Source organism: Protopterus annectens, chromosome 7.part1, assembly GCF_019279795.1.
Source record: "Protopterus annectens isolate FY-2018-M chromosome 7.part1, PAN1.0, whole genome shotgun sequence".
NCBI classification, from domain to species: Eukaryota; Metazoa; Chordata; order Ceratodontiformes; family Protopteridae; genus Protopterus; species Protopterus annectens.
Window position 1 is genome coordinate 77,400,795 of NC_056740.1, and position 14,675 is coordinate 77,415,469.

The 14,675-nt window shown below is 41.5% G+C and overlaps 1 protein-coding gene across 1 annotated transcript in view; it reads left to right on the forward strand.

Moving 5' to 3' along the window:
• LRRC49 (leucine rich repeat containing 49) overlaps positions 1–14,675 on the forward strand; it is a 2,278,115-nt gene that overhangs the window by 1,863,542 nt on the left and 399,898 nt on the right. The window contains exon 14 of the mRNA XM_044078469.1: positions 8,444–8,553. Coding sequence (XP_043934404.1) covers positions 8,444–8,553 — 110 coding nt within the window. The remainder of the gene's footprint in view (positions 1–8,443; positions 8,554–14,675) is intronic.

A 14,675-nucleotide genomic window follows, 5' to 3' on the forward strand; every position in this document is an offset into this window, starting at 1 on the left:
GTTAAACCCCCTTGTCAAATTTGCCAAAGTTTCAGTGAGCAGATGCTGAATGAAAGAAAGAATAAATTGATTTTGAAAGGCCTTCTTGCTTCTCTTTTCTCAGAGGCCCTTTCTGTGTCAGAGGTCTCAACCCTTCCTATGAATTTATTTATTTTATTTATTTTACATTTGTTAACCGGGCTAGTCTAGCTGGATATATTTCCATTTTCAGTAGAGGCCCGGGGAGAAAAGCTCCACATCTAGGGATAAGAGATATATCATGAGCTCTATTAACAGATTACAGACTGGTAGGACTTAGACAAAGAATATTGTTATCCAAACAAGAGTAGGACTTAAAAATTTCTAGACAATCTAAATGACATCATAATGAATATTATTACATAGTTTAAAACAAGGAAAAAAATGTAAGACCAAGGACAGAGAAATGTACATTGTTACTAAAAGGAAAGGAGTTTAACTTTCTGGATAATCTAAAAAACATCATAATTAACATTATTGCTTATTTTAACAGCAGGTAAAGAAAGTGGAAGACCAAGGAGGAGAGAGAAACAACAATAGAGAGAGAGAGTAGAGTTATAAGAGATACAAGTTTACTGGAAAAGAGTCATAGCCAATAGGGAGGAGAGAAATATGAGAGAGGTATGTAGGGTGGAAGGAAGCTTAGGGGAGAAAGGAGGAGGAAAGGAGGAGAAATGAAGAACAAGAAATGTCCCCATTCTGATCCCTCTTCACCGGCTGGTGATAGGAGTAAGACATCTAAACATAAGGTCAACAAACCTTCCTTGGATCATAGACTTGCTACTTCAGCTCTGACTACAGCTGTTCTGAACTCTGCTCCAATTGCTACTCTGTCTCAAGCCATGGATATTACTGGATCCTCGATGTCGTCAGCACCTTTGCACCGACTCCTCCAGTTACGGCACTGACCTTTCCTTCCACTACAGCTACGGCACCAACTTTGTCTTCGATTTCAGCTATGGCACTGACTTTGCCTTTGAGTAAATCAAAAAAGGTTCTGACCCCTGCCATTTCTTTGGAATGGATGACATCATCTCCGAGCGCCTCTTCAGCACCAAGCCCTCTTACTACTCCACTGATTCCTTTGCTACCTGTCTCCAAATTAGAGAATATGGTGCCACTAGCTCAGACACCACGGACCCGATATTCCACCTCCTTGGATCTGTTCCTGGGTCAAATGTACAGCCCATTTTTGGATCGACCCAACTCCCCTTCAGGGGTGTCCACGAGGTCCACCAGGAGTCTATTCGAACTTGCTGTGGTACGCCTGTTGGATCAGCTGTTGATGGCCAGAGGGATACCAAATGTTCCAAAGACTCATCCCCTCTGGGACTTGGGTCTGTCTCTCTCAGGACTCCAACATATACTCCTCCTTCGGACTCATCGGTTCCGAAGCCCATTGCTCCGACGTCTTTTGTGGAACCCCGTTCCTCGACGCTGACAGTGACTGTCACTGAGGTTTTGAGGCCATCCCTTTGGTTTTTGTTCTGATGGAACCTTCCCTTCCTCAGACTCATAGTTGGGGGGCTGAGTCCTTGGTCCAGGGCATAGTTCATAGGCCTATATAAGCCTAGCCAAAAAGGTACCCTGGCTTTCACCACCCAAGAAAATTATTTTCCTGTGCCTCTGTTGAGCAGAGCCACAGAAGTGCTTCCTGGGGTGAATTTCTTGTTTCTCATCCAATCATCAAGATTTTTCTTGAAGAGTGCTAATGAGGAGCTCTGTTTGACATAGGTAGTCTGTTCCAGAGTATCGGAAGTCTCTGGGACAGGAATCTATCCCTCCAGCTTGTTCTGTTTATTGTGGTGATAAGGTTTAGGTCCCTACAGCGTGTAGCTCGGAGGGATTGGGATTTCTTTAAGTGGAGCGTGTCCAACAGCTCTGGGTTTGACATAGCTTTGTATGTTAGGCAGAGATCGCCTCTGAGTAGGATAAAGCTGGAGTTTTTGAGACAGTCTGCGTAGGGCATCTGTTTGAGGCCAGTAATCCTCTTTGTGAGTTATTTCTGTGGCCTTTCCAGTTGTTGTAGATGTCTTGTGAGGTACATACCAAAAGGGGCATTGTACTCTATAATGCGTCTAATGAGTGATGAGTAGAGGGGAACAATAACCTCTTTTTTTTTCTGGATGAGAAACCTTTTGTGATGAGGTTTGCCACGTAGAAGGATTTCCTGACCACTGGGGCAATGTGATTATCAGTGGAGAGACTACTGTCCACCTGTGTCCCAAGGTCTCTTATCACACTTACCACCTATGTGTTAGTTCATGAGTACAGAGTTTTTACCAAAGGGTATGACGATGCACTTTTTGGCATTAAGCTTCAGGCCATGGCTTTGACACCAGGTATCTGTCTCAGTGAAGCCCTTTTGTAGGATGTCCACATCTTTAGGAGTTTCGATTATGGCTCCTAGTTTGCAGTCATCTGCAAACTTCATTAGCCAAAGGCCTTCTGTGTTAGCCCGTACTTCAGAGAAGTAGATACCAAACAGGAGAAGACCCAGGACTGAACCCTGTGGTACTCCACTTGTCACTGGTCTGAAGTCGGATTTGGAGTCTGCTACTTTCACAGTGTGGGTTCTGTCCATGAGCCAGTGGGAAACCCATCCTGTGACATAGGGATTTATACCTAGTTTAGTGAGTTTATCTATAATTCCAGGGTGGGGTATGTTGACGAAAGCCTTGGCAAGATCTAGATAGGCTGTGTGAACCACCTTACCCTCATCTATGGCTTTGGTGACTGCTTCAAAGAAGTCTGTCAGGTTTAGGAGACATGATCTGCCTTTTACAAACATGAACTGGGTGGGATCCAGAGTTTGGAGATTACTAATGTCTTTGTTTATATGTTCCATGATGATACATTCCATGGCCTTGCAGACCAGGCTCCTCAGGCTAATGGGGTGGTAGTTCCCAGGGTCCGTTGTGGCTCCCCCTTTGTGGAGTGGGATAACCGTCATGGTGTACCATTCAGTGGGCACAAAGGCTGAGGTGAGGCTATGACTGAACATGGTACTTAGGTGGGGTTCCAGTTCGTTCTGTAGTTCATGCAGAACGCAGCCTGGGATATTGTCAGGTCCCATGGATGCTGTGTTCTTGGCTTTGGAGAGTGTTTTTTTTACCTGTGCAGCCATGATTACAGGAACTTTGCATTCTTCCGGTATAGAGATGGGCCCTTTAGGGGGTGAGAGGGGGGTAAAGGTAGCACTCTGCCAGGATTTTGGCAATATCATTTGGTTCTGTATATTTAGTGCCATTGTGCTGTAACTCAGAGAAGATCTGAGTGTTGCCATTGAGATTCTTGACATAGTTATAGAATGCTTTATGGTTGTCTTTAGAGTCAGTGGCAATTTTATTTTCTTAACTAGCTTTGGAGGATTTTATGAGGGATCTCAGCTTCTTACTGCGGCTGACCAGGGAGTTCCTCCAGTCATGGGATTTTACTCTTTTTTTACAACAGTTTCTTTCTTCTGTTGTAGAGTTTGTTTATGGCAGAGGACCACCAGATTGCCTTCCTTTTTTTGGAGGATAGCATCTTGGTTCTGTTAGGGATAGCATGATCCATGCACTCGTGTAAGTGCTTATAAAGTGCATTTGTCCGAGTGTTTTATCGGTTCCGCCCTCCGATCCGGGGATGATGCCCGCCCCGATCCTGCTTGGCTCCAACCCTGGGAGTGGGTCCAATGGAGCGGAGTATGACCCCGGTTCCAAGGTTATCCTTCTTGGTTCCAGGCTCCCACTCCTCTTTGTGTGGGCCTGCTTTTCAGGTGATGGAGAGGGTGCTTGCTTCCGGAAGCGCTCCTCTGGTGTCGGAATTTCATTCTGCTCTCTCTGAGCTACAGCTACCATGAGCCAGCTCCCCAGGACACCGGAAGGAGAAGCCTCAGGATACCCCAGTTCGGGGTACCCATACATCCGTGTCTTCCTCAGATATTCCCACTGAAGAACCTCCTCAGAAGAAGGCGTGCAGGAGGAAGCACATAGACTCTCCTAAAGAGTCTTTGACAGAAGACATAGACTACAATGATGGGGAGGGGTCCCCACGGTCAACCCGTAGATCTCCTTCGGAGATATTTTGGAAATATTACAACAGAGGGGTGGCTGGAAGCCCTCCAACCCTTCCTTGGAGGAATACATGTTTCTGCAGGCTGTTCACTCCCAGCCTTCTACCTCTTGGGTGACCCCCACCTGCCGACTAGTTAATCCAGCTCATCATGCAGAGTGCTTGACAGAACCCTGGCTCTATTGAAGCCATTCCCTGGAGACCTGATAAGACTCTTTCCCTCCACAGAAGAGCATCCACACTGGTCCAGAGGTTTGCCAGTTGACACTATGGTGGTGGCGGTGGCCACTAAAAAGGATCTAGCGGATGAAATTCGTACTGTTCACCTGCTCACTAGGGAGTCTTGGGCTGTGGACAGGTTAGGGAAGTGAGTCTTTGCTTCAGCGACCTTTGCTGTCAGATCTCTGAACTTCTTGGCACACTTCACAAGGCTCCAAAGAGATCTGATTACCGAACTTTCTGGATCCCTCATGGGTCAAGTTTCCGACGAGGCATGGGACAAGGTTGCCTCTCAACTTGCCACCCTTGGATCTATTTCCAGTTCATCTTTCAGGTTGCTCTCCCATGCAACCGAAGGGGCTAGCCAGAGCTGCGGGTGCAGGCATAGTCATGTGGCGTCATGCCTGGATGCGCATCTGTGACTTCACGGACTCCTTCAAGTCCTCCTGTTTGAATGCCCCCATTGAACCATCTTCCTTATTAGGTTCTAAAGTGAAGGACATGCTGGTCAGGTGCGAGCAAGATGGAAAAACTCTGTCTGCCATTGGCCTACATTTTTTCAAACCTCAACGTTCTTTCCAGGAGAAAGAGGAGTGGGAAAATCTGGCACAAGAATCTCTTTCCATAATGCACGTGGCGAGGATTCCCCCTGAGGCAGAGGGGGTTTCAGTGGTGGAAGATGTCCCTTTAGGGGCAGAGGGGGTCCCCGGCACCAAGACTCCAGGGATTTCTTCTCTGGGTGGTCTTATCAACACTCCTGAAGTGTTACCCGATTGCTTTCCTCTGGAAGCAGTCGCGGCTCATTTTTCTCTGCACCAAACTGCCTGGCGCTCTTTTACAAACGATCGATGGGTGCAGAGAATAATCTCCAAAGGCTACTACATCTCTCTAATGTCCTGTCCAAAACCTGCAAAAAACCTTCCCGATGTTCCACCCAATCAAAGGGAAGAAGCGGCTTCAGAGATAAGAAAGCTGTGTCAAAAAAGAGTCATCCAACCAGTCTCTCCAGACCAATGCAAATCCGGGTTTTACTCAAGATTCTTTTTAGTGCCAAAAAAAGACCGGGGACTGGAGGCCCATTCTGGATCTCAGCCATTTAAACAAATCAGTTGTACAAACCAAGTTCCGCATGGCCACTATTCAATCCACTCTCCCATTTTTAAGGGAGGATGTTTGGATGTGCTCGATAGACCTCCAGGATGCATATTACCACATAAAAATATACAAATGCTCCAGGAGTCTCCTTCACTTCTGGCTAGGAGCCAATCTTTACCAGTTCTGAGCCCTGCCATTCGGTCTCTCGACGGCCCCCAGAGTGTTCACGAAATGTCTAGCAGTGGTGACAACTCATCTGAGACTTCAAGGATTCCAGGTGTTTCCATATTTAGACGATTGGCTCCTCTCCGCCCCCACCAAGCATCTTCTGACTATGGCCCTCCGATACACACTTTCACTAGCGGAGTCCTTAGGCATCATTGTACACTAGCAGAAATCCAACTTAGAGCCCACCAAACAGCTGGAATTTATAGGGGCAGTTTTTGATACTTGATCCTGCCTGGTATCTCTTCCGGCTCACAAACTTCAGAGGTTAAGATTGCAAGTATGTGTGATACTCTGTCAAAAAAAAGTGTCAGCAAGGGAAGTTCTCCAGGCTCTGTGGTCCATGGCTGCAGCTATTTCGATAGTTCCTCTAGCAAGGTTACATACAAGACTGTTACAATGGCTCCTATTGTCCCAGTGGTTTGCAAATCTTCACCCCCCCCCCTCCAAACTCATAACTCTCTCTTGCAAGCAAGATCTCTTCTGGTGGATGAGGCCAGATGCAGAACTTTGGTATCACCCCTTTCAGACCCCTCAGCCCAATGCCACTGTGACTACGGATGCTTCCCTGATAGGGTGGGCTGGCCATTTTAAGGGAAAGATGGTCCAAGCACGTGGTCGAGCTTAAAGGCCAACCTGCATATCAGTATTCTGGAGTTAGGAGCGGTGCTGTTAGCGCTGCAGGCATTACATCCACTTCTTCCTGCTGGAACGATTGCAGTTCAGTCAGAAAATATTAGTCTGGTATATCAACAAACAAGGAGAAACTAAATCCTACCCCCTGTGTCAAGAGGCCATGAGAATTTGGCACTGGGCGATAGCGTCCGACTGCTTTCTTATAGCAATGCACATCCCAGGGAGTACCAATGTGATTGTGGACAATTTGAGCAGATGCATTCTTCTTCCAAACGAGTGGCCTCTCAATCCCAAAGTGACGGCAGAAATTTTCAGCCGATGGGGCCAGCCCTGCTGCGACCTCTTCGCCTCCCCTTCGAACAACAAATGCAGAAGCTACTTTGCCCTCTTTCCCCCAGAGGGGGAGTCCCCAAGAGATGCTCTGACTCATGATTGGCCCAAGGGTCTCCTCTATGCTTATCCTCCAGTTCCCTTAATACCTCTATTCTTAAACAAAGCAACTCGGTTGAGATGCAAGGTGATCCTCATTGTCCCATTCTGACCTCGTCAAGTGTGGTTCCACTTCCTCTGGCCTCATCTGTTATAGCCTCCATGGGTCCTGGACACTCGTCCGGGCTTAATTTCTCACCCCCAAAGGTTGATTCTCCGGCATCAGTCCACTCTCAAGCTGACGGCTTGGTTTCTCCACTTCCGTTAGTCGCCAGGCAGGAAGCCCTTTCCTCACCCATTCACAATATAATTCTGGCTTCCCATAAGCCATCCACCAGTAAATGTTACAGAGATAAATGGAAAAGGTTTTCTCTTTGGTCTAAAGAATGGATGCTAGATCCCTTCTCCGCTCCGGTCTCTGTTATCCTTCAATACCTGTCTGTGTTCTTTGTAAATGGAGCATTAGCCTCTACCATACGAGTCCATTTAGCAGCTATTTCCAATTTTTCTGTGAACCAATCTGAGCTCCCAGTGTTTTTCCCAAACTATTCCAATAAAGGAGAATACTGCCTACACACCTTGGACGTGCCTAGGCAACTACGTTTTTACCTAGACAAGACTAAATTTGTCTGCAAGACAGACCAACTTTTCATTTCCTTCTCTGGTCCAAGAATGGGACATGCTGACTCAAAAGTCACTTTATCAAAGTTGCTCAGAGTTTGTATTTCCTTTTCATATTCACATACAAATGAGACTAAATTTCACAATATCAAAGCACATTCAACTAGAGCTATAGCAACATCTGCAGATTTTCACTCCAGAGCCTGTATGAATGACATTTGTACAGCAGCCATTTGGGCTAAACCACACACTTTCATCAAACATTACAAGTTGGATACAGTCTCCAGGGGAAGAGCGGCCTTTGGCTCAATGGTGCTCAGGAATGTTCTTCCATAAAGGCCACCCAGATTTCTCAGGTAGCTTGGGATTCTGTCCCATCAGTGATGAATGGAAAGAAGATAACAACATCAGATAAAGAAGTTGTCTTACCGTAACATTCCATCTGTGTTGTTGATCTTCTTCCATTCGTCACATCCCACCCTCCATCTCCCACTAAAGGCTCCTGGTGGATCCCTTGGGTCCTTGTGGTGTGTGAGGGTTTTTGCGCAGTAATGGCCTCTGCTTTATTTCTATATGTCTTATGCAAACTCGATCTGAGGTAACAGGGAGAAGAGCATTGTGGGTAGCAGCTTAGTTTGAGAGTTTTTGGGGTACGCGAGCTGGGTATTAGGCTGACATGTTTCCGCGGGGCTCAGAAACGAACCCATTAGTGATGAATGGAAGATCATCAACAATACAGATGGAACGTTATGGTAAGACATAACTTCTTTTTTTTTACTTTTGAGAGATGTAGTTCATTTTGGTCTGTATGACTTCTAGGTCAGTAAAATATATTTTTAGAGAGCTATAACTTCATATTTAATGCTGTATCACCCAGAAATTGTAAGCATAGCAATGTATTAAACTGACAGATGAATAAATTGTTTGTTGACATTTTCTGGGGCATTCAGCTTTTCTTGAATTTCATTGTTTTTTTTTCACACTGTTTATTTTAGTTACTGCAGTCATATTACTTATTCATTTTAATTCATTCTTTAGAAAGTGCAGTTTTCATCCTTTGCCATAACTCTCTAGCTGTGTAATGATTACCTAATATGTACAATTGAATGACAATCTTTACTTTTTTTCTACAATATTTCAACAGGTGACAGCCAATGATCTTGTAATGGCAGAGAGATTGTTTGGTATTTTGGCATATGTTGCTTCCTCTGAGGTGCCATATTCACAACTTCTTTCAATACTTGGGGAATCCAGGTGAGACTGGTCTTTTTTTTAGTTTTACAGTTTACTAGATATACTTGTCACAAGCAATACATTTCATCCATGAACCAATTCATGGTTGTTTATAATTACTTTAATGTTATTATTGTTACTTAACAGTGCTCAGTGATTTGAGAAAACATCTATTTTTTCCCTTAAATAAGAAATGTATTGGATGTAGTAATGACACCATCTTGAAATTGCTCAAACTGCATAGGGTAATGAAAGAAGAAAACACTAGATCTGTAGTTTTGAAATAGCCATTGAAAGCTTTTCACCAGTGAGGTCAATTTTTAGTTACTTATCACACCATAGCAGAGTCCACCTTGATTGCCATTGCAGCACTGCAGAATGAATGAATAAATAAATAAATAAACAGTGTGTAGACTTATTACTTAATGGATTTGTTCTTAACTCAGCAAATACAGTACCCAAGTCCAGTTCAGCTACTTCTAGATTTATTACAGTGCCTTAATGGCTACATCTGTTAATAATTTATTTGTCTATCTGTTTTTCTAGCCTGCTGGCTAGTTATTTGTCATGTTGATGAATGGGTAGTTATGCTGACCCTATTTAAGTTGGATCTTGGTGTGGTATGCACATTTTAAGAATAACTTGCCGGATCAAAATACGGCATCTATGCTGTATTGACAGTGTGTATTTTTGTTTATCATACATTACAGCTACAGGTGCAATATTATGGAGAAAGTGCTGAAAGAACATAAGTAAGATTTTCTGGAATGCGGGTAGATGGTTTAAAATCGATAAATTAATCATTTTCAGTGACAGATGCTCTTGTATATATTCATTTGTGTGGTATGCCAAAATCTAGTGAAGACAATATTTTATATATCATTAGAAACAGAGTTCCTACACATTGATTCAAAGTATATAGAAGTACTGGATCCAGTTATCTTAATGACTTTTAAAGACCTTCATGGAAAGTACATATGGAGGACTGGAGCTCTGTACTAAGAAGCTGCTTGAAGATCAGGTTCTGAATCTATGATGTAATATGATGTCTTCAGGTAATGGTGTATCAGGCTAAACTAACTGCAATGAAGTTTGTATTAAAAAGTTAAAACAGTGCAAAAAAAAAAATAGAGAACTTGGCATTGCAACTCATGAGAAGGGTCAGTTGAACTAAATCCTGACATGCCGTTATAGAGTGACTCCATTAATTTCGATTTGTTTTGGAAGAGATGCCATGTTGGGGTGTGAAGAAAGACATTTCAACAAACTGCAAAATTTCACTGGAGATGACCTTTGAAACACAACAAACATGCTATCAAGTTTTACAGTCACCTGAGCCATATGAATGTACCTCTAATGCATTTGATACAGCCATATTTTTGGGATTTCAAATGTCTTTCTGAAATTGAGATGTAGATCATTAGAGCCAAATCATTACTTAGTTCCAGAAAATCTCACTGCTTCAGGTTTGAGATATTACTCTGTTGTGGTATGAGTAGAAGTTAAGTTGCTATCAGCTTATTGAAGTACATTTACTTGTAACACTTTGTCACCAAATTAATAAATAGAACTGTTGAAGAATAGGGTCCAAGGATCATGCTCTTTGGGTTACTGCAGTGCATAGGTTAGTAGGTTCACAGGTAGTTACTAGGCATAAATTGCAGTGAAGAAGATCATTGAGGAGCCAAACCCAATTTCCCAATTGCTCCAAAGAACTGTCTGAATAAATTACTTGCTCAAGGCCGCATAGTAGTCAAATTAAGGCTGAGGGAATCATACCCTGTTCCACAGGAAGCAGCTCTTTAACAGCTCATAGCTTTAATCCTCTACACTAATTGACAGTCTTCTAGTTATTAGAAAAAGGGAGAATCTATCAGAAATTTCATTCTTCCCTGAGACTGAGCCTTGGACCCATTGTCAGCACTCTACTCTCCACTTGTTACTAAGGATAAGTGGGCAACCTTCAACCCTCCCCCACACCATTTAACTAATGCGTGCTAACCCTAGTCTTGCCCACAATCGCAACCATACATCTTACCTTACAAAAATCCTTGCCATAACTCTACCACTACACAAGGTACTCTGACTTGCAGTACATGTAACAACAGACATGTACATCACTAAATCTATCCCCTTTCCTAGCTATTACTCTAACCTTAGCCCACAAACACTTCCACCACCTAATGCTGAAATGTACAGTATAAACAAAAGTTTTAACATTAATATCCCAAACCCACACTTGCATTACCCATATGTACTTGATCTTCCTTCTTTTGACAGTTGCAGTAGTCAATGATATATATATATATATATATATATATATATATATATATATATATATATATATATATATACATGTGTGTGTGTGTGTGTGTGTGTGTGTGACTGCGGTGGTGGTGCTGCGGTAGCGTTGTTGCCTTACAATAAGACGTTGTCCTGTTCGATTCTCAGCTAGAGTGTCTTCTGTGTGGAGACGTGTGAATGGGCGTACCTTCGTTGAAGGTTGTGCGTCAGGGCTGGCAACTCGGCACACAAAAATCTACTGCCAATCATTAGCGGACCGGAGTTCCACTGTGGCGACCCCTACCTGGGAAAAGCCGAAAGACACAACAACATGTGTGTGTGTGTGTGTGTGTGTGTGTGTATATATATATATATATATATATATATATATATATATATATATGTTGATAGATATACACACGCATAAACTCACACACACACACACACACACACACACCCACATCCCCTTTTTCCCATTTTTTTTTTTTTGTACATGGGGTTGGGATGTGACAACAACAGTGACAATCATCTAGAGCCAATATTCATTGGGCTAGATGGTTAGCCCTGCCACAATTCTTTTATACAACACATACAGATACATACTCACACCACAAGGCGATTTAGAGTGTTTAATTCCCCTACTGTATGTCTTTGGAATGTGGGAGAAGACCCATGCAAACACAGGAAGAACATGCAGACTCCACACAGAATACACTCAAGCCGAGAATCGAACTGGGGAACTTCTTGCTGTGAGGCGGCAACACTACTTGCTGCATCTTTTTTTTTTTTTTTTTTTTTTTTAGTGATAGTACAGTTAATTGTGTGTGTGAGTACACGTGCAAGTGTCAGGGGATGTGCAAGAGGGATGTATCGTACCCTCACTAAAATGCTATGTGTTGGAGGACTGTTTTCACTAGATGGGGATTTTCCCATAGGTGTGTGCCATTATCTTTCTTATCACATAAAAAAAGCTGTGTGAATAATTTTTTTGCAGTAATTAAACTCTATTCTACAGAGTGAGTTGGTGCTGGCTGTGGCTGTGGTCCTTGTGCAAGATTTGATGCTAACACTGAAGTTAGTGAGATATATTCTAGGCTCCATTTACTGACATACTTGTGTACTAAAAGCTGTTAACTATTGCAAAGCACAATTAACTGAGATTTGATTAACATTTCTGTATTATAAAGTGTGTCACCATATAAGAAGCAGTCATTTTTTTAACCATTTCTGACATCTGTCTAGTATAAGGCTGATCTTTATGTAGAATGCAGAGCATATTAGGAACACTCTGTTTTATTTATTTATTTTGCTTAGGCAGAACACATTTATTGGTAATTATCATGAGTATAAGTTACATTACAAAAGGCATTAGTGAAGACTACTAATGTTTTACAGCTTTTGTTAGAGTTTGAGTCAAAAACTATGTGGCTGAATTTCAATTAGATGTAGTTATCTCTCACATCAGTTTATTTCTCAGTGTAGCATTTTATTTTACCCTATACTTCTCTACATTAGTATGCTGCCTTTAACTGTGTCTCTACCTACACTGTATCCTTTGCTGAGCATTTCTGCTCTCAACAAGGTACTGATCCAGTGACTGATGGGGGCATTATTGACTATATTTTGAGCTGAAAATGGACTCTGCCAGATGGGGCAGTATGATAAGAGAAACAATGGCCTTAAGATAGATGAGCTTTATATTAGGAAACCACAAGAGTGGAGAGTACAAGCACAATGATGTGAAAATTCTGCAATGTTGCAAGCATGCTATGAAGTTTGATGGAATAAGAAGTGCTGCACATGCCATTATCTGATGTGGAGTGGGTGTTCCACCAGTAAGCATGCACTGTTTGAATGTTTTTCCAGCTACTTCAGTGGAGTTTTTCCATAAATTCACACAGTTCAGTGGGTTAACATATTAATTTGATTATTTTTTTAATGTGTTGCCTCCTGTGCAGCTGTTCTTATATGTTAAATAAACTGATTAGCAGCTTCTATTACTTCTCATTCAGCTGCTGTATTTCTCCCACATGAATGTTGGATAATCTGACCTACAATACTGTTTTCTTAGTTTTCAAATAATGTTTACAGAACAGTTGGCTAGAATTTAGATGTGTGCACATTTCTGTTAACATTGTAGCAGTAAAAATCATACCAGAGAGTGTGAGAAAGAGAAGCACTTTCTTATCTTTCAACTAGAAGTTCTTCAAGCAGAAATTCACGTATATTTACTAGTAAGAAAGTTTGTACAGGTGAGTTCATTTGTTAAAAAATGATGTACCTTTCAACAGGTGTGACATTTTGAAGAAAGTCTATAAATCTAAGATGAGCAATGCTAAATATGATAGTAAATTAAGTTTAACAAGTCTGCATATGCATCAGTTATGAATAATGGAAGGAAGGAAACAGCTGCTTAAAAGACAACAAAACCATTATCTTGTTTTTTCAAAACTATCAGGTAGGTAAAAAAGTCAATCGTACCTTTCGGCTTCTTTGTTCATGAATTTGAAACAAAGCCAAAAATGATGTATGAACAAAAGCCCAAAATTAGGAACAGTTTTTAAATATCATTGTAATGCAATTAGAATTTATAGAACAACATCTTTTGCATCAAAGTGCATTTTTGCACAACAGTAATTATGAAACTCTAATGACTGACTGATTTTAATCCCCAGTGATTTACCAAAAAAAAAAAAAATACGAAAGACGGTAAAAATATAAGTCAAAATCAGGGATATTCTGCAAAATCAGGGGCAGCTAAGAAGCATAAAGTCTTATAATGGCTAGACAATAATCATGCGGAAACAACTATTTATTGCAGTAGATAATTATTCTAATGTTCTGATTTAATCACAATCTCTTTCTGAATGCTGCAGCTTTCAAAATAATTAAAACCATCATTACAAAAAAATTAGCAGTCTGTTCTGTACACTATAAAGCATGGAGGCCCTTACAGAACACAATTTAGAGGTTATAGAAGCATTGTTACTTTGGCTACAATCCAGCATGACAGAAGCACGTTAAAATAACTGATAGTAGAGTTTAAAAGGAAGGTTAATGAATGAGACTTTGTAGTAAAAGTGGGCATATAAAACAGTCACATGTTTTTGAAGAAAAGGCAATTAAGTATGAAATTCAAGGACTAAATAAAAAGAATCAGTTACTTGTGCAATTTTAGAGTCCAGTTGATGGCCATTTGAATACAATTAGCATACCAATCCCGAAATCTGATCACATTAACATGGCTCTCATTAGTTACAGACGTCTGTATAATAAATTGTCTGATTTTGAGGCACTCCAGCATTTGGAAAACATCCATGTCTGCTTAAGTACTAAGACTTGCTTTAAATGTAAGGAGAGCACATCTGTATACTAGTATTTTGCACTTTTCATGACTTCAAATAGAATGTTAACTGCGGTGTGGTCTCCATATTTGTCAAGGAATATATCAACTCCAGCTAGATCTGCAGGCATCCATAAACCAAACTCACTTTAGCTCGCTATAGATAGGATTAATGGTCACCTAATAATTTTTTACAAAGCACCTTCTTTGTCCCCTGATGTGTCCCTGATTCCTCAGTTTTCCAGATCATCTCATTGTTAGCAAAAACTCCATTATTTTTGGTGACTTGAACTCTTTCAGTAAATTGGACACTTATATATAGCTCCAATGTTGAATGTACCCCAAAATTCCTAGACTCAATAAGCAATGTTTCTCTTTAACAGTTGGTAAATAAAAATACAAGACAACAACATAACATTCTTGACCTCTTGCACTACTCCTCTGGTCTCTCCTTCCCTAGAGAAGTGTGACCACAAACTTGCGATATTCTCCTATAAACTTCTGAAAGTTTTTTTAG